Here is a 20,966-nt window from a genome sequence, read left to right as displayed (position 1 = left end):
ACTGACCAAACAGATCTCACTGCTGCCGTGTTAACGACTGAGGTCACAACAGGGCAAACTGATGGTACCTCAACCACTGAGCAGACTGCTACTACTCAGTTAACAGGGCAAACTGATGGTACCTCAACCACTGATCAGACTGCTACAACTCAGTTAACAACAGGGCAAACTGATGGTATCTCAACCACTGAGCAGATTGCTACAACTCAGTTTACAACTGGGCAAACTGATGGCACCTCAGCGACAGATCAGTCTGGGACTACTGAGCTCACAAGTGGACCGACTCAAGACATCTCCACAACTGATGTATATGAAACAACTGCAGGAACAAGTGGGACAACTGAAGGTACCTACACAACTGCTCAATCAGATAAAACTGAGGTAACAACCGTGCAGACTGATGGCACCTCTGTCACTGATCAAACTTATACAACACAAGAATCCTCCACAGCTGAAACCACCGATGCCTCTGCCACAGCTGAGACCACTGTGGCCTCTGCCACAACTGACCAAACAGATCTCACTGCTGCCGTGTTAACGACTGAGGTCACAACAGGGCAAACTGATGGTACCTCAACCACTGAGCAGACTGCTACTACTCAGTTAACAGGGCAAACTGATGGTATCTCAACCACTGATCAGACTGCTACAACTCAGTTAACAACAGGGCAAACTGATGGTATCTCAACCACTGAGCAGATTGCTACAACTCAGTTTACAACTGGGCAAACTGATGGCACCTCAGCGACAGATCAGTCTGGGACTACTGAGCTCACAAGTGGACCGACTCAAGACATCTCCACAACTGATGTATATGAAACAACTGCAGGAACAAGTGGGTCAACTGAAGGTACCTACACAACTGCTCAATCAGATAAAACTGAGGCAACAACCGTGCAGACTGATGGCACCTCTGTCACTGATCAAACTTATACAACACAAGAATCCTCCACAGCTGAGACCACCGACGCCTCTGCCACAACTGACCAAACAGATCTCACTGCTGCCGTGTTAACGACTGAGGTCACAACAGGGCAAACTGATGGTACCTCAACCACTGAGCAGACTGCTACTACTCAGTTAACAGGGCAAACTGATGGTACCTCAACCACTGATCAGACTGCTACAACTCAGTTAACAACAGGGCAAACTGATGGTATCTCAACCACTGAGCAGACTGCTACTACTCAGTTTACAACTGGGCAAACTGATGGCACCTCAGCGACAGATCAGTCTGGGACTACTGAGCTCACAAGTGGACCGACTCAAGACATCTCCACAACTGATGTATATGAAACAACTGCAGGAACAAGTGGGACAACTGAAGGTACCTACACAACTGCTCAATCAGATAAAACTGAGGTAACAACCGTGCAGACTGATGGCACCTCTGTCACTGATCAAACTTATACAACACAAGAATCCTCCACAGCTGAGACCACCGGCGCCTCTGCCACAACTGACCAAACAGATCTCACTGCTGCCGTGTTAACGACTGAGGTCACAACAGGGCAAACTGATGGTACCTCAACCACTGAGCAGACTGCTACTACTCAGTTAACAGGGCAAACTGATGGTACCTCAACCACTGATCAGACTGCTACAACTCAGTTAACAACAGGGCAAACTGATGGTATCTCAACCACTGAGCAGATTGCTACAACTCAGTTTACAACTGGGCAAACTGATGGCACCTCAGCGACAGATCAGTCTGGGACTACTGAGCTCACAAGTGGACCGACTCAAGACATCTCCACAACTGATGTATATGAAACAACTGCAGGAACAAGTGGGACAACTGAAGGTACCTACACAACTGCTCAATCAGATAAAACTGAGGTAACAACCGTGCAGACTGATGGCACCTCTGTCACTGATCAAACTTATACAACACAAGAATCCTCCACAGCTGAGACCACCGGCCTCTTTCACAACTGACCAAACAGATCTCACTGCTGCCGTGTTAACGACTGAGGTCACAACAGGGCAAACTGATGGTACCTCAACCACTGAGCAGACTGCTACTACTCAGTTAACAGGGCAAACTGATGGTACCTCAACCACTGATCAGACTGCTACAACTCAGTTAACAACTGGGCAAACTGATGGTATCTCAACCACTGAGCAGATTGCTACAACTCAGTTTACAACTGGGCAAACTGATGGCACCTCAGCGACAGATCAGTCTGGGACTACTGAGCTCACAAGTGGACCGACTCAAGACATCTCCACAACTGATGTATATGAAACAACTGCAGGAACAAGTGGGACAACTGAAGGTACCTACACAACTGCTCAATCAGATAAAACTGAGGTAACAACCGTGCAGACTGATGGCACCTCTGTCACTGATCAAACTTATACAACACAAGAATCCTCCACAGCTGAGACCACCGACGTCTCTGCCACAACTGACCAAACAGATCTCACTGCTGCCGTGTTAACGACTGAGGTCACAACAGGGCAAACTGATGGTACCTCAACCACTGAGCAGACTGCTACTACTCAGTTAACAGGGCAAACTGATGGTACCTCAACCACTGATCAGACTGCTACAACTCAGTTAACAACAGGGCAAACTGATGGTATCTCAACCACTGAGCAGATTGCTACAACTCAGTTTACAACTGGGCAAACTGATGGCACCTCAGCGACAGATCAGTCTGGGACTACTGAGCTCACAAGTGGACCGACTCAAGACATCTCCACAACTGATGTATATGAAACAACTGCAGGAACAAGTGGGACAACTGAAGGTACCTACACAACTGCTCAATCAGATAAAACTGAGGTAACAACCGTGCAGACTGATGGCACCTCTGTCACTGATCAAACTTATACAACACAAGAATCCTCCACAGCTGAGACCACCACGCCTCTGCCACAACTGACCAAACAGATCTCACTGCTGCCGTGTTAACGACTGAGGTCACAACAGGGCAAACTGATGGTACCTCAACCACTGAGCAGACTGCTACTACTCAGTTAACAGGGCAAACTGATGGTACCTCAACCACTGTTCAGACTGCTACAACTCAGTTAACAACTGGGCAAACTGATGGTATCTCAACCACTGAGCAGATTGCTACAACTCAGTTTACAACTGGGCAAACTGATGGCACCTCAGCGACAGATCAGTCTGGGACTACTGAGCTCACAAGTGGACCGACTCAAGACATCTCCACAACTGATGTATATGAAACAACTGCAGGAACAAGTGGGACAACTGAAGGTACCTACACAACTGCTCAATCAGATAAAACTGAGGTAACAACCGTGCAGACTGATGGCACCTCTGTCACTGATCAAACTTATACAACACAAGAATCCTCCACAGCTGAGACCACCAATGCCTCTGCCACAGCTGAGACCACTGTGGCCTCTGCCACAACTGACCAAACAGATCTCACTGCTGCCGTGTTAACGACTGAGGTCACAACAGGGCAAACTGATGGTACCTCAACCACTGATCAGACTGCTACAACTCAGTTAACAACAGGGCAAACTGATGGTATCTCAACCACTGATCAGACTGCTACAACTCAGTTAACAACTGGGCAAACTGATGGTATCTCAACCACTGAGCAGATTGCTACAACTCAGTTTACAACAGGGCAAACTGATGGCACCTCAGCGACAGATCAGTCTGGGACTACTGAGCTCACAAGTGGACCGACTCAAGACATCTCCACAACTGATGTATATGAAACAACTGCAGGAACAAGTGGGTCAACTGAAGGTACCTACACAACTGCTCAATCAGATAAAACTGAGGCAACAACCGTGCAGACTGATGGCACCTCTGTCACTGATCAAACTTATACAACACAAGAATCCTCCACAGCTGAGACCACTGACGCCTCTGCCACAACTGACCAAACAGATCTCACTGCTGCCGTGTTAACGACTGAGGTCACAACAGGGCAAACTGATGGTACCTCAACCACTGAGCAGACTGCTACTACTCAGTTAACAGGGCAAACTGATGGTATCTCAACCACTGATCAGACTGCTACAACTCAGTTAACAACAGGGCAAACTGATGGTATCTCAACCACTGAGCAGATTGCTACAACTCAGTTTACAACTGGGCAAACTGATGGCACCTCAGCGACAGATCAGTCTGGGACTACTGAGCTCACAAGTGGACCGACTCAAGACATCTCCACAACTGATGTATATGAAACAACTGCAGGAACAAGTGGGACAACTGAAGGTACCGACACAACTGCTCAATCAGATAAAACTGAGGCAACAACCGTGCAGACTGATGGCACCTCTGTCACTGATCAAACTTATACAACACAAGAATCCTCCACAGCTGAGACCACCCACGCCTCTGCCACAACTGACCAAACAGATCTCACTGCTGCCGTGTTAACGACTGAGGTCACAACAGGGCAAACTGATGGTACCTCAACCACTGAGCAGACTGCTACTACTCAGTTAACAGGGCAAACTGATGGTACCTCAACCACTGATCAGACTGCTACAACTCAGTTAACAACAGGGCAAACTGATGGTATCTCAACCACTGAGCAGATTGCTACAACTCAGTTTACAACTGGGCAAACTGATGGCACCTCAGCGACAGATCAGTCTGGGACTACTGAGCTCACAAGTGGACCGACTCAAGACATCTCCACAACTGATGTATATGAAACAACTGCAGGAACAAGTGGGACAACTGAAGGTACCTACACAACTGCTCAATCAGATAAAACTGAGGTAACAACCGTGCAGACTGATGGCACCTCTGTCACTGATCAAACTTATACAACACAAGAATCCTCCACAGCTGAGACCACCAATGCCTCTGCCACAGCTGAGACCACTGTGGCCTCTGCCACAACTGACCAAACAGATCTCACTGCTGCCGTGTTAACGACTGAGGTCACAACAGGGCAAACTGATGGTACCTCAACCACTGAGCAGACTGCTACTACTCAGTTAACAGGGCAAACTGATGGTATCTCAACCACTGATCAGACTGCTACAACTCAGTTAACAACAGGGCAAACTGATGGTATCTCAACCACTGAGCAGATTGCTACAACTCAGTTTACAACTGGGCAAACTGATGGCACCTCAGCGACAGATCAGTCTGGGACTACTGAGCTCACAAGTGGACCGACTCAAGACATCTCCACAACTGATGTATATGAAACAACTGCAGGAACAAGTGGGACAACTGAAGGTACCTACACAACTGCTCAATCAGATAAAACTGAGGCAACAACCGTGCAGACTGATAGCACCTCTGTCACTGATCAAACTTATACAACACAAGAATCCTCCACAGCTGAGACCACCGGCGTCTCTGCCACAACTGACCAAACAGATCTCACTGCTGCCGTGTTAACGACTGAGGTCACAACAGGGCAAACTGATGGTACCTCAACCACTGAGCAGACTGCTACTACTCAGTTAACAGGGCAAACTGATGGTACCTCAACCACTGATCAGACTGCTACAACTCAGTTAACAACGGGGCAAACTGATGGTATCTCAACCACTGAGCAGATTGCTACAACTCAGTTTACAACTGGGCAAACTGATGGCACCTCAGCGACAGATCAGTCTGGGACTACTGAGCTCACAAGTGGACCGACTCAAGACATCTCCACAACTGATGTATATGAAACAACTGCAGGAACAAGTGGGACAACTGAAGGTACCTACACAACTGCTCAATCAGATAAAACTGAGGTAACAACCGTGCAGACTGATGGCACCTCTGTCACTGATCAAACTTATACAACACAAGAATCCTCCACAGCTGAGACCACCGACGCCTCTGCCACAACTGACCAAACAGATCTCACTGCTGCCGTGTTAACGACTGAGGTCACAACAGGGCAAACTGATGGTACCTCAACCACTGAGCAGACTGCTACTACTCAGTTAACAGGGCAAACTGATGGTACCTCAACCACTGATCAGACTGCTACAACTCAGTTAACAACAGGGCAAACTGATGGTATCTCAACCACTGAGCAGATTGCTACAACTCAGTTTACAACTGGGCAAACTGATGGCACCTCAGCGACAGATCAGTCTGGGACTACTGAGCTCACAAGTGGACCGACTCAAGACATCTCCACAACTGATGTATATGAAACAACTGCAGGAACAAGTGGGACAACTGAAGGTACCTACACAACTGCTCAATCAGATAAAACTGAGGTAACAACCGTGCAGACTGATGGCACCTCTGTCACTGATCAAACTTATACAACACAAGAATCCTCCACAGCTGAGACCACCGACGTCTCTTTCACAACTGACCAAACAGATCTCACTGCTGCCGTGTTAACGACTGAGGTAACAACAGGGCAAACTGATGGTACCTCAACCACTGAGCAGACTGCTACTACTCAGTTAACAGGGCAAACTGATGGTACCTCAACCACTGAGCAGACTGCTACTACTCAGTTAACAGGGCAAACTGATGGTACCTCAACCACTGAGCAGACTGCTACTACTCAGTTAACAGGGCAAACTGATGGTATCTCAACCACTGAGCAGACTGCTACTACTCAGTTTACAACTGGGCAAACTGATGGCACCTCAGCGACAGATCAGTCTGGGACTACTGAGCTCACAAGTGGACCGACTCAAGACATCTCCACAACTGATGTATATGAAACAACTGCAGGAACAAGTGGGACAACTGAAGGTACCTACACAACTGCTCAATCAGATAAAACTGAGGTAACAACCGTGCAGACTGATGGCACCTCTGTCACTGATCAAACTTATACAACACAAGAATCCTCCACAGCTGAGACCACCGACGCCTCTGCCACAACTGACCAAACAGATCTCACTGCTGCCGTGTTAACGACTGAGGTCACAACAGGGCAAACTGATGGTACCTCAACCACTGAGCAGACTGCTACTACTCAGTTAACAGGGCAAACTGATGGTACCTCAACCACTGATCAGACTGCTACAACTCAGTTAACAACTGGGCAAACTGATGGTATCTCAACCACTGAGCAGATTGCTACAACTCAGTTTACAACTGGGCAAACTGATGGCACCTCAGCGACAGATCAGTCTGGGACTACTGAGCTCACAAGTGGACCTACTCAAGACATCTCCACAACTGATGTATATGAAACAACTGCAGGAACAAGTGGGACAACTGAAGGTACCTACACAACTGCTCAATCAGATAACACTGAGGTAACAACCGTGCAGACTGATGGCACCTCTGTCACTGATCAAACTTATACAACACAAAAATCCTCCACAGCTGAGACCACCGACGTCTCTGCCACAACTGACCAAACAGATCTCACTGCTGCCGTGTTAACGACTGAGGTCACAACAGGGCAAACTGATGGTACCTCAACCACTGAGCAGACTGCTACTACTCAGTTAACAGGGCAAACTGATGGTACCTCAACCACTGATCAGACTGCTACAACTCAGTTAACAACTGGGCAAACTGATGGTATCTCAACCACTGAGCAGATTGCTACAACTCAGTTTACAACTGGGCAAACTGATGGCACCTCAGCGACAGATCAGTCTGGGACTACTGAGCTCACAAGTGGACCTACTCAAGACATCTCCACAACTGATGTATATGAAACAACTGCAGGAACAAGTGGGACAACTGAAGGTACCTACACAACTGCTCAATCAGATAAAACTGAGGTAACAACCGTGCAGACTGATGGCACCTCTGTCACTGATCAAACTTATACAACACAAAAATCCTCCACAGCTGAGACCACCGACGTCTCTGCCACAACTGACCAAACAGATCTCACTGCTGCCGTGTTAACGACTGAGGTCACAACAGGGCAAACTGATGGTACCTCAACCACTGAGCAGACTGCTACTACTCAGTTAACAGGGCAAACTGATGGTACCTCAACCACTGATCAGACTGCTACAACTCAGTTAACAACTGGGCAAACTGATGGTATCTCAACCACTGAGCAGATTGCTACAACTCAGTTTACAACTGGGCAAACTGATGGCACCTCAGCGACAGATCAGTCTGGGACTACTGAGCTCACAAGTGGACCGACTCAAGACATCTCCACAACTGATGTATATGAAACAACTGCAGGAACAAGTGGGACAACTGAAGGTACCTACACAACTGCTCAATCAGATAAAACTGAGGTAACAACCGTGCAGACTGATGGCACCTCTGTCACTGATCAAACTTATACAACACAAGAATCCTCCACAGCTGAGACCACCCACGCCTCTGCCACAACTGACCAAACAGATCTCACTGCTGCCGTGTTAACGACTGAGGTCACAACAGGGCAAACTGATGGTACCTCAACCACTGAGCAGACTGCTACTACTCAGTTAACAGGGCAAACTGATGGTACCTCAACCACTGATCAGACTGCTACAACTCAGTTAACAACTGGGCAAACTGATGGTATCTCAACCACTGAGCAGATTGCTACAACTCAGTTTACAACAGGGCAAACTGATGGCACCTCAGCGACAGATCAGTCTGGGACTACTGAGCTCACAAGTGGACCGACTCAAGACATCTCCACAACTGATGTATATGAAACAACTGCAGGAACAAGTGGGACAACTGAAGGTACCTACACAACTGCTCAATCAGATAAAACTGAGGTAACAACCGTGCAGACTGATGGCACCTCTGTCACTGATCAAACTTATACAACACAAGAATCCTCCACAGCTGAGACCACCCACGCCTCTGCCACAACTGACCAAACAGATCTCACTGCTGCCGTGTTAACGACTGAGGTCACAACAGGGCAAACTGATGGTACCTCAACCACTGAGCAGACTGCTACTACTCAGTTAACAGGGCAAACTGATGGTACCTCAACCACTGATCAGACTGCTACAACTCAGTTAACAACAGGGCAAACTGATGGTATCTCAACCACTGAGCAGATTGCTACAACTCAGTTTACAACTGGGCAAACTGATGGCACCTCAGCGACAGATCAGTCTGGGACTACTGAGCTCACAAGTGGACCGACTCAAGACATCTCCACAACTGATGTATATGAAACAACTGCAGGAACAAGTGGGACAACTGAAGGTACCTACACAACTGCTCAATCAGATAAAACTGAGGCAACAACCGTGCAGACTGATGGCACCTCTGTCACTGATCAAACTTATACAACACAAGAATCCTCCACAGCTGAGACCACCCACGCCTCTGCCACAACTGACCAAACAGATCTCACTGCTGCCGTGTTAACGACTGAGGTCACAACAGGGCAAACTGATGGTACCTCAACCACTGAGCAGACTGCTACTACTCAGTTAACAGGGCAAACTGATGGTACCTCAACCACTGATCAGACTGCTACAACTCAGTTAACAACTGGGCAAACTGATGGTATCTCAACCACTGAGCAGATTGCTACAACTCAGTTTACAACTGGGCAAACTGATGGCACCTCAGCGACAGATCAGTCTGGGACTACTGAGCTCACAAGTGGACCGACTCAAGACATCTCCACAACTGATGTATATGAAACAACTGCAGGAACAAGTGGGACAACTGAAGGTACCTACACAACTGCTCAATCAGATAAAACTGAGGTAACAACCGTGCAGACTGATGGCACCTCTGTCACTGATCAAACTTATACAACACAAGAATCCTCCACAGCTGAGACCACCCACGCCTCTGCCACAACTGACCAAACAGATCTCACTGCTGCCGTGTTAACGACTGAGGTCACAACAGGGCAAACTGATGGTACCTCAACCACTGAGCAGACTGCTACTACTCAGTTAACAGGGCAAACTGATGGTACCTCAACCACTGATCAGACTGCTACAACTCAGTTAACAACTGGGCAAACTGATGGTATCTCAACCACTGAGCAGATTGCTACAACTCAGTTTACAACTGGGCAAACTGATGGCACCTCAGCGACAGATCAGTCTGGGACTACTGAGCTCACAAGTGGACCGACTCAAGACATCTCCACAACTGATGTATATGAAACAACTGCAGGAACAAGTGGGTCAACTGAAGGTACCTACACAACTGCTCAATCAGATAAAACTGAGGCAACAACCGTGCAGACTGATGGCACCTCTGTCACTGATCAAACTTATACAACACAAGAATCCTCCACAGCTGAGACCACCGACGCCTCTGCCACAACTGACCAAACAGATCTCACTGCTGCCGTGTTAACGACTGAGGTCACAACAGGGCAAACTGATGGTACCTCAACCACTGAGCAGACTGCTACTACTCAGTTAACAGGGCAAACTGATGGTACCTCAACCACTGATCAGACTGCTACAACTCAGTTAACAACAGGGCAAACTGATGGTATCTCAACCACTGAGCAGATTGCTACAACTCAGTTTACAACTGGGCAAACTGATGGCACCTCAGCGACAGATCAGTCTGGGACTACTGAGCTCACAAGTGGACCGACTCAAGACATCTCCACAACTGATGTATATGAAACAACTGCAGGAACAAGTGGGACAACTGAAGGTACCTACACAACTGCTCAATCAGATAAAACTGAGGTAACAACCGTGCAGACTGATGGCACCTCTGTCACTGATCAAACTTATACAACACAAGAATCCTCCACAGCTGAGACCACCGACGCCTCTTTCACAACTGAACAGACTTATGCGACTGCCGCTGTTTTAACAACAGAGTCCACCAATCCCACTGCAACGTCTGACCAAAGTGGCACAACAGTCTCAATGTTATCAACTGAGTTCACTGATGCAACTTCTTCCACTGACCACATTACAACCACTGAATCAGCTGTGACAAGTCAAACCACTGATGGCACATCCACAACTGATTTTTCTGGTACAACTGATGTGACAATAGGGCAAACTGATGGTACCTCAACCACTGAGCAGATTGCTACAACTCAGTTTACAACTGGGCAAATTGATGGCACCTCTGTCACTGATCAAACTCATACAACACAAGAATCTTCCACAGCTGAGACCACCGGCACCTCTTTCACAACAGGCAAAACCGATCTCACTGCTTCAGTGGTCACGACTGAGTCCACTTATCCCACTGCAACATCTGACCAAAGTGGCACAACAGTTTCAATGTTATCAACTGAGTTCACTGATGCAGGTTCTTCCACTCACTACATCACAACCACCCAATCAGCTGTGACAAGTCAACCGACTGATGGCACATCCACAACTGATGTATCTGGTACAACTGAGGTAATAACAGAGCAAACCGATGGTATCTCAACTACTGAGCAGACTGCTACATCGCAGTTCACAACTGAGCTACCTGATGGCACCTCAACGACCGAACAGTCTGGTACAACTGAGCTCACAAGTGGACCAACTCAAGACACCTACACAACTGATGCAAGGACTTCCAATGACAACATTACAACCACTGAATCAAGTGGGACAAGTAATCCCACTAATGGCATGTTCACAACTGATTTCCCTGGTACAACTGAGTCAACAACTACACAAACCAATGCCACCTCCACAACTGATCATACTGTCACAACTCAGTTAACAACTGGCCAAACTGTTGGCATATCTACACCTGGAACATCTGAGGTAACACCTGTGCAATCAACCACACCATCCATTAACCCACCCACTCACCCAACGACAGCTCCAACTAAACCAACTACAAATCTACCAACTCTGCCAAGCACTGACCCACCAGTTTCCACGTCAGAGCCCTTACAATGTCAGAATGGAGGGACTTTCAATGGCTACAATTGCACATGCCCTGTTGGACTTAATGGCACAGTTTGCCAGTTTGTTGAAATTGATGTTGAACCAGGTAAAAAAGATTACTAACAAAATATAGTCTTTGCAATTTTTAAAGAGCGTTAAATATCCTTAATAATTTTTTGCTTCATTTCATCTTCACATAAACATTTGTTCCCATTCACAGTTACAATCATCCGGATGGTTGTGGTTAATTTGATGATCAATCAGGAATATAATGTAAAATATGATGATGAAACATCCCGTGAATACAAAGAATTTGTTGGAAACTTCACCAACCAGGTGAGATATTCAGATATTATATGCTTGTTTAAAGCTACTGTATGACACCTTATGCATTTATTAATCTTTTTTTGTTACTAACAGGTGAACAGCTTCTAATATAACTCAAAAACTGAAACTTTTTTTGCCTTCCTTGCTTGTCATTTTTCAGATGGAGAAGTATTACCTGGCAAAGAAGATAGCAAACTTTAAAGAAGTGGTGGTAAAAAGTGTAAGGTAATGTACTAAAGTTTTTGAAAAGAGAATATTCATAATTGAAGTTGTCTTAAAGATGCAGATTTAATAAGATTTTGATGCACATCCTAACATGACAAGAGTTTCAGGTACCAAGCTTTTTGTCCATAACAAATCTCCCTCGCTCTTTTTTCTAAGTCGTGGAGCCGCTTTGATCAGAGTCTCTCGTGAAACTGTGGATGAGGTAAAGCAAGTCAACGATTTTTAAACAGTGCATTTGAGTCAGAGATGAGAGACAAAGGCATAACTTTCATTCAGTGTCATTCATTCATTTTTTAAAAATCTTTATTTCAGACACGATTATTGGATGAAGCCATGGCTGTCAACCACATCACATCAAGAGCAGAAAGGTAATTAGAGAAGAGTAAACAAGAGTACTTCCAATAAGTGCAACTGATAAATGTCAAACATCAACGTCAACCCCTCTATTCTCAGTTAAGACCCACTGAAAAAACTTTAATATCCGGTGTGTACCATTTAGGGGCATCACTGTCTGTCTGTCCAAAACATTGGCTGGTTCATTTCTATTGCGGCCTCTCAATAAAGACAATCTAATATCGCCATAATTTCTTTGCCTCGAGTAAGAGTTAAGAAGATCTCGGTCTCTTCCGCCATCTGTTTTGTAGAATGTCATATCACTTTGTTGTACTTTTCTTCCTCTTTGGGTTTAATGGCAGTTGGCATCCATAAAGACGCATTACCATCACCCCGTGTTGCACATCATATGAGCTATAAAAGCGAAAAAATTATTATTATATATATTATGTATATTATAAGTAGTTTCGAGTAGGAGTATTTTGTATTCGCAATTTCAATTTGCGCAATTTGATTGTTAATGGAGACCCGCCTACTGACATGTATGAAATTCTTTCTGCCTCAGTGTTAATGTCTCACATGATGTGGTTCTGGGGATTCCAAATACCGTTGATGCTGAACAGCTATATCAGGAAGATGTTGGAGCAATTACTGGGGCTGTTGATGGTCTTGACAGCTGCACAGGAGGTAAGAAAGAACATTTATAACCATATATACACTGTTAGCAAAACCTGAAATGAAATCATAATCATTTTGATTCAAAGGACCATGTGAAGACATATCCTTGCCTCAAATTGTTGTTATCAGTTGTCTAGATACTTCACTCAAAACCACAAATGTCTAGCTGCTTGCGGTACTTGAGGAAAATTCGGGGGTAACCAAAATTATTAGAACACCCCATCTGGAAACTGTATGTTTGTACCAATTTTCGTGCCAATCCCTTTATTTCACTGTATAAGTGAAAACTTGACCTGCTGGTACAAGATAAAAAGTCAGAGGGTCAACTTATCAAATGCATAGTTTATCTTGCTGTTTTCCATTTTTCTATCTGTAACTTGTTTTGGGTAATTTGTCTTTTCTTGTTCTGTAATCACATTATTGCAAAATAAATAAAGGAAAATGTAATAATACTAAAAAGAAAAAAGAAAGATAAAGAAAATGTGCTAATGCTAAAAGTGTGCTAAAAAAGAAAAAAGTTGAAGAAAATGTGATAATGGGGAACCATGAATACATGTACCAATTTTCACTGCAGTCCATCCAACAGGCTGAAAACGTAACCAAAAACTGTCAGGTTCTGTTTACAGAACCTTGTGATATTAGTGATTTTTAAATTAGATTGTTAATATTTTATCCTCTGAACTTTCAGAATGTCCTGATTTTAACACCACCGCTCGGCCCACAGTGACTGAAACGGAGGCTGATTTTGGATGTAAGTATTACCTTGTGCATGTGCACCTTTTGGCTGACCAGTCTTTAAATAATGACCTTTGGAGATTTTCCACTGTGTCTGTAGTTATGACTGACATACCTGAAATTAACAGTTTAATTTACTTATTTAACTCTTCTTTGTTTTCCTTCTCTATGTACCAGGGGTCTGTGAACAGTTTGTTAAAGATCCAGATATTTTTAAATACTACCAACCTTTGTCTATCGATGGAAAAATAACTTGTGTGACTGTGTGTCACAGTCAACACACAGATCATAAAAGATGCTACAACAGGGGAATCTGCTATGTGTTCAAAACCGCTGGACCTATTTGCGAGTAAGTTGTCAGTTTCATGTGTGTTCTACTACATGGGGGATCTGTGAGGATTTACTCACTCTTGGAGCCAGCCTCTAGTGGTCATTTCAGGACCTGCAGTTTTTGGCACAATACAGAGTAATTCCTCCCAATGTACAGTTCAAAGAAAAGCACATAGGAGACAAACATTAGAGGTGCTGTTCCATTATACATTTGAAGGTTAAATTAGCCTCAAAACTGAAACTTTAAATACTTAAAAAAGTGACTATCAATTTACAAGATTTTGTTAAAAATGAACCCACGTTGAGTTTAATTTATTCTGCATCACTAATTCCATGTTTATTTGTCATATCATCTAACTAATTTTGAGTGTTCTGTAATAAAGATCCATTAGAGTGACAGATCAGGTTCACTGTAATGACAGAAATGCTGCTTCTTGTGACGTCAGTTTCTGTAATTTAACTTTTCTCTTCCTTGTGTTTCAGGTGTCACAATGTGGAAGAGACATGGTACCTGAACGATGACTGCAGCCTCCCCATACATCGGACTGCTTTCTATGCAGGGTTGAGTGTGACCCTTGCTTGTCTATTGGTGGTAGTTGGAGTCTTGTCTGCGTTTCTGCTGAGGAACAAACTCAGGCAAAAGAGGAGGTAAGCTGTAATCTGATATAAACTGCTGTTGATCAGCATACAAAGACATGACAGAATGTTCCTGAACTTTAGTTTAGTTTAGCTCAGTTCACTCAACATATATAAGAATCATGTAGTTTCAGTTTTAAATAACATTGTCCCAATTTTTTAAGTTTAAAGTTTTTAAGTGGCTGAATAGTAGATAATTTGAGACTTCTGCTCATTAGGAAGTTCTACTCAACATACCTGAGAAAGTTCAGTCATATTTTTTGTAGTTATGTCTACAAAGGTTTTTCATACTCTGTTCATTCAAAAAAAAAAATCATGTTTTTTTTTATATTCTGTCATTTATGATATGATGTAAAGTATGTCATAATACCATTGATACAGTGTTTGGAATAGGTGTTTTATTTTATTTTATTAATGTTTTTAATTAATTTTTAATTGCATTATATTTTATTGGATCTCATTTTATTTTATTTATTCTTTTTTGTTTTCATATTTTCAATACTACAAGATATGTATTTATTCTATAATGACAGCTGAAATGATAAAACCTGCTCTGCCATGTCTGCAGGAGCAGGGTCTTTAGAGACCAGCTGGTGAACGAGTGGATAAATGAGGAATTTGAGTGGTCCAGGTCCAACAGTGACATTGATAATGCTGGTAATTTATCTGTTTTACACACACACACACACACACACACACACACACACACACACACACACACACTGTTTACTCTTGTGTTCTGGATGTAGCATTGTTACAATTGAGTGTTTTTGTTTGACAAATTAATAATACGAAATTCAGGAAATATGATTAAGAACAAAATATTAAGCTTGAACTAACATTTGCATTGTGTCAGTCTGACTTGTTGCTGGCTCAAGATTTGAATATGTTTCATGCTTCAGGGCGAATTCCTTGTCCTGTGTGGGTATGCTAAGGAACGACTTAAAGGGACAGTTCACCCCAAAATCAAAAACCTTTTTTTTTTCTCTTACCTAAAGAGCTTTTTATCAGTCTAGATATCCTCGCATGAGTTGGTATTTCAACCAATTTGAAAAAGCCATATTTTGCAAAACTTCAATGGAAACACTTTTTTGGCTTTTATACCTAATATGATGTGATATTTAATGTGGCTCTATGGATGCCAACTGTCATGAAACCCAAAGAAGAAAAAGTACAACAAAGTGACATGACATTCTGCAAAATATGGCTCGGTATGTGTGATCAGAGGATAAGACTGAGATCTTTACTCTTATACGAGACAAAGAAATTATGGCGATAGGAGTGGCTGCCATTAAAATAAACCTACCAATGTTTTGAACATCCATCGCCATGGTTACTGGAATGTCATCGCAACAGGAAAGTTGTGTAACATTAGGAAAGAACTCACATCATAACACTCAATGGAAGTGCAGTCATCTCGCAATTGCGTTTAATTGAAATTTTGAAAATATCGCTAAAGTTTTGCGCAACTCTGTAATGGAAACCCGCGTTGTGTCTATTTGCAGTCTGGTGCTGAGAAGGGTGTGGCACAGTGACTTTATCACAACTTTTTATGGGATTCAGCTGCTTACTGCTGCTTGAAACAACACTCATGGGAGTCGTGTTTTTTTATTTGGTTTGGTTTTACGGTTTTAATACATGCCATAAAACTGGGAAAACAGAGGAGTGTGGTTATTCCTGCCACGTTTCACATTACACGTGGAGAGATTTAGCAAGTGTAATACACCTGCACCAATGGGGAGAGGCTTGCATGCGAAGCAGCATCGGAGCTAACTCTGTGTTCCATTTTTGTAAGAACGGGAGGCTTAAACTCATTCACAAATGTCCACTTGGACTCAACAATAAACTGATATGATTTTGGTGACCAAAGGTCAGAGTCACTGTGACGTGTATCTTTGTCATTGTCACGAACGTAATATCTCAAGAATACCAGGAGGGAGTTTCCTCATATTTGGCAGAAATGTCCACTCAGGCTCAACGATGAATTGATTAGATTTTGGCGGTCATAGTTCATGGTCAGTGTGACCTTGCATCCGTCTCATTCTTGTGAATGCAATATCTCAAGAGCACCTTGAGGAAATTTCTTCAAGTCTGACACAAACGTCCACTTGGGCTCAACAATGAACTGATAAGATTTTTGGGTTCAAAGGTCATGGTCACTATGACCTTGCATTTGTCTCATATTATGAATGCGATATCTCAAGAACATTTTTTTTAAATTTTCACAAACATTTACTTGGACTCAGCAATGAACAATACGATTTTCGTGGTCGACAGTCAAGGTCAGTGTGACCTTGAATCTTTCTCTCTCTTGCAAATGCAATATCTCAAGAACAACTTGAGGAAATTTCCTCAAATTTGACACAAACTTTAACTGGAACTTACTGATTGTATTAGATTTTGGTGATCAAAGGAACACGATATATCTCAAGAGAAACTTAAGGGAATTCTCAAAATTTTGCACAAACTCCCACTCTAACTCAACAATGAATTAGAATTAGAAATTGTCAATGTGACCTCCCATCCCTCTCATTCTTGTATACATGAACTCTTAATAACATCTTGAGGGAGCTTTCTCACATTTGGCACAAACATCCAACTGGAATCAGAAGAAAGATAATCTGGTTAGGAGGGAGAGATGTTCAGCTTCCTGTGTGACACTGCTTGAACTTACATATAATGACACATAGTCTGTAGCCCATGTGACTGACATTAACCTCATGCTGTTGTGCTGTGTTTAGGAGATGTCAACAACCTTGCTTACGCACATGAAGAATCGACCATCCACAGAGATGAAGTAGAATCATACAGACGATCTGTTCCTGTCTACACTCATACTGAACCATCTCTGGATACTGACAACACACAGTGGAGCTCATCAGCGACTATTCACGGGCTGGATACTGACTACTACCTGCCAGATACACCAAATCAACACAGTGCACCAACTACTACTACTCTATCATTCTCTAATGATGGGCATCCACAGTCTGCCGGTTTGTCTCAGCCTCACAGAGACGCTTCATCCATCCAGCCGGTCAGTACAGACACACAGAAGCACAACATAGTCCTCTTCTGTTATTGATTACTTTGCACTTATTTAACTTTTTACTTACTTTTTACATTTTCACTTTTTCTTTTATCCTCTCTCTCTCTCTCTTTCCCTCTTTCTTTCTTTCTTTCTTTCTTTCTTTCTTTCTTTCTTTCTTTCTTTCTTTCTCTCTGTCTATCTGTCTGTCTTTCTGTTTTTTCTTTTTCACTCTTTATCCCCTCCTGTTATCTATTCTAACTTTTTCCATTTTATCTTGCTTTTTTTTCTTCCATTCTTACTTTCTTTTTTAACCCCCTTTCTGTATCTTTTCATTTGTTTTCTTTTGTCCTTTTCTCTCTTCATTTATTTCTTTCAATCTTTTCCTCTGTTTTTTGTTTCTTTCTTTCTTTTTCCGTCTTTCTGTCCACAGACAAGGACAAACAGGCCTCAGATTTGGACATCCTTGGACCTCTAAGCGGTGCAATCAAAGCTGGGCAAGAGTCTCAGCTCATGCGTCATACTGTTGACTTTGACATCTTCTGTTTATAATATCAAAGTATTTGTAACTGCTGCTTTAAGGTGTCAACATCACTGTTTGATTTCTTTGTTTTTAGTTTTTATTTTGTTTTGTAAAACGGCAGCAGGGAAGGTGTCAATCAAATGCACTGCATATAGTATATTTATGAATATGTGTTTATATTGTAAAAAGAATCTCTCTTTTTAAATAATAGAAGGTATGGTATTTCACAAGTTCTCATTTAAACTGTTTCTTGCAGTCCTGATACAGTGATGAGTTGAATGTATGAAAATGACTGACTCTAGTAACAGGAATAGTTATTGGTTAGTCACTACACTATATACAGTCATTTGATCAACTGCTGATAGAAAAATATTTAAATTTGACACTGGGTCACTTTAGCAAATAGCTGACTGCCTGAGCAATGCACTACTGAACTAAGGAGTAGCTTTGTTTTTATCAATTTGCAATATCAATGTTGTTTGGGCCTTAAGGCCGTATGCACTGTGTCACCTAAATAAAAAAGTTATTTAACTTAAAGGGCTCTGTGAGATGCTTTCCATCAGAGATCTTGATAATGTTTAGTAACGCATGATATGATATTGATAGATGATGACTGCTCACCTACTCACCTGTCCAGTCACCCAGTCAATAATTTTCCATTTATCCTGGTTTCCTGCTCCTCTACATCAGTCACACCCACCTCGTCAAGGCAACTCAGTTCACCTTTGCGTGATTAGAAACAGCCACTATATATACCCAAGCCTCACACACACTCTGCTTGCTGGATTGATCTTTACAATTCCCATGGAAGACTCAGCAGTTCCACTCAAAATGAGTCATCGTTACTGACCTTGTCCATCTACTACTTATCTGCTTTGTCTGCCTCCTGTTCATTATCTTGAGTAATTGAGCCATGATTTCCAGAAAGAGACATTGCTGTTGAGTTTATCATATTTTTTTTTCTGCTTTCAGCACCACAAGCTGAGTTCCATCTAGTTCCTTTATATTGGTGAGAAAGCACACATCTCTACGGCCGATATCTCCAACACTCTGCAACTCACACCAAAATAATCTAGACTGATTAATAGTATTACAGGTAAGAGTAAAAATATGTTATTTTGATTGTTGATTTTTATTTTAGTATGAACTGTCCCTTTTAAGATGTAAAACTGGCTTTTGGTGTTCAAACAAAGCATAGCAAACTTTTAAAGCTTTAATTACCAACATACACTTGAAACATTTTGTCTATATACTGAATATCAACTTAACTAAAGCACACTTTTTCCACAAATGATAAAACAGTCTCACCTTAAATCTGAAATCTGTGAATATTGGATTGATTTCTTTCAAAAGCACGGGGAGAAGGTAATAAGCAACTTAACAACACATGGCATAAAATGAAAGTTCTAAGAACTGGGGGGACATTTGTATGACATTTCTTGCAAAGTTGATCATTGCCTTTTTTCCCCGTGAGCCAATTTGCTCAGTTTTGAAGGGTAAAATACCTTGAGAAAACCAATGTTGTTACAGGTTTAAAGGGGTTAAGGTCCATTTAGTAGCTGTTCTAAAGCTTTAAAATTTACATAAACAACTGCTGTTTCCAAGCCAACACTAACTAAAACTAATCTACAAGAACGAGAGTTCTCCAGGCCACTAGTGCTGTGAAAAATAAAAACACACAGCCTATAGTGTGTACTGTCAGTGTGACGCCACTGAGGGTCACTGTAGGCTTGTTTCTGTGGAGCTTCCATCACTGCAGAGAGGAAATGATTCTCAAAGAGAAAACAGATGGTCAGCTAATGAAACAAGAAATATTTGACCACGCTTTAGCAATTGTTTAATTTAAGCTGAAATATAATGATATTGTAAATGTATTTATGGAATAGATTGAATTAAAATATTTATTGAAATAGTTTTGCAAGGCTACCCACTTGCAGAATGTCAAATTAAAAAGTACCTACCAGAAAAAGACTCAAAATGACCACAAAGAGAAACAAAATAACCACAAAGAAAATTAGCTTCAATAAGACACTAAAATATGCATAACAACTACAAAGTGACGTCACCTCCAACCACAAAGTCTCGGGGATGGGGCCCTTTGTATATCTGCATAAGGACCCATTTGCTCATAATCTGCTCATGCCCAGTAGTGGAAAGTAGCTATTTACTTGCAACTAGTCTTGAGTATTTCTACTATGTTATGCTTGTGCTCCAGTATATTACTATTGTACTTCCATTGCACTACAAGTCTTTGATATCTTCAGGTATTTTGCAAATTCAGATTAAAAATGCAAAATATATGAATGTAGTCTCTGTGTGTGTGTGTGTGTGTGTGTGTGTGTCTATATATATATATATATATATATATATATATATTGGTTGTTTGTCTATATGTGTTAGGCCTGCGATAGTCTGGCAACCTGTCCAGGGTGTACCTCGCCTTCCGCCCGATGTAGACTGGGA

General features: G+C 42.6%; 1 protein-coding gene across 1 annotated transcript; it reads left to right on the top strand.

Moving 5' to 3' along the window:
- Window positions 1-5,298: 5,298 nt before the first annotated feature.
- LOC148185589 (uncharacterized) lies at window positions 5,299-19,040 on the top strand (the record flags this gene model as incomplete). The annotated part of the gene is made up of 13 exons (XM_088074021.1): window positions 5,299-8,893; window positions 8,960-11,794; window positions 11,909-12,024; window positions 12,176-12,240; window positions 12,397-12,442; window positions 12,553-12,608; window positions 13,139-13,260; window positions 13,940-14,002; window positions 14,164-14,335; window positions 14,800-14,964; window positions 15,521-15,609; window positions 17,694-17,989; window positions 18,414-19,040. Coding segments are annotated over 13 exons (7,665 nt in total), but the record flags the coding sequence as incomplete, so codon positions are not given.
- Window positions 19,041-20,966: the final 1,926 nt, after the last annotated feature.

The sequence above is a fragment of the Plectropomus leopardus genome, chromosome 23 (genome assembly GCF_026936395.1).
Source record: "Plectropomus leopardus strain MGB_pleo_1.0 chromosome 23, ASM2693639v1, whole genome shotgun sequence".
Lineage (NCBI taxonomy): Eukaryota > Metazoa > Chordata > Actinopteri > Perciformes > Serranidae > Plectropomus > Plectropomus leopardus.
This window is presented reverse-complemented; position numbering and strand designations above follow the sequence as displayed.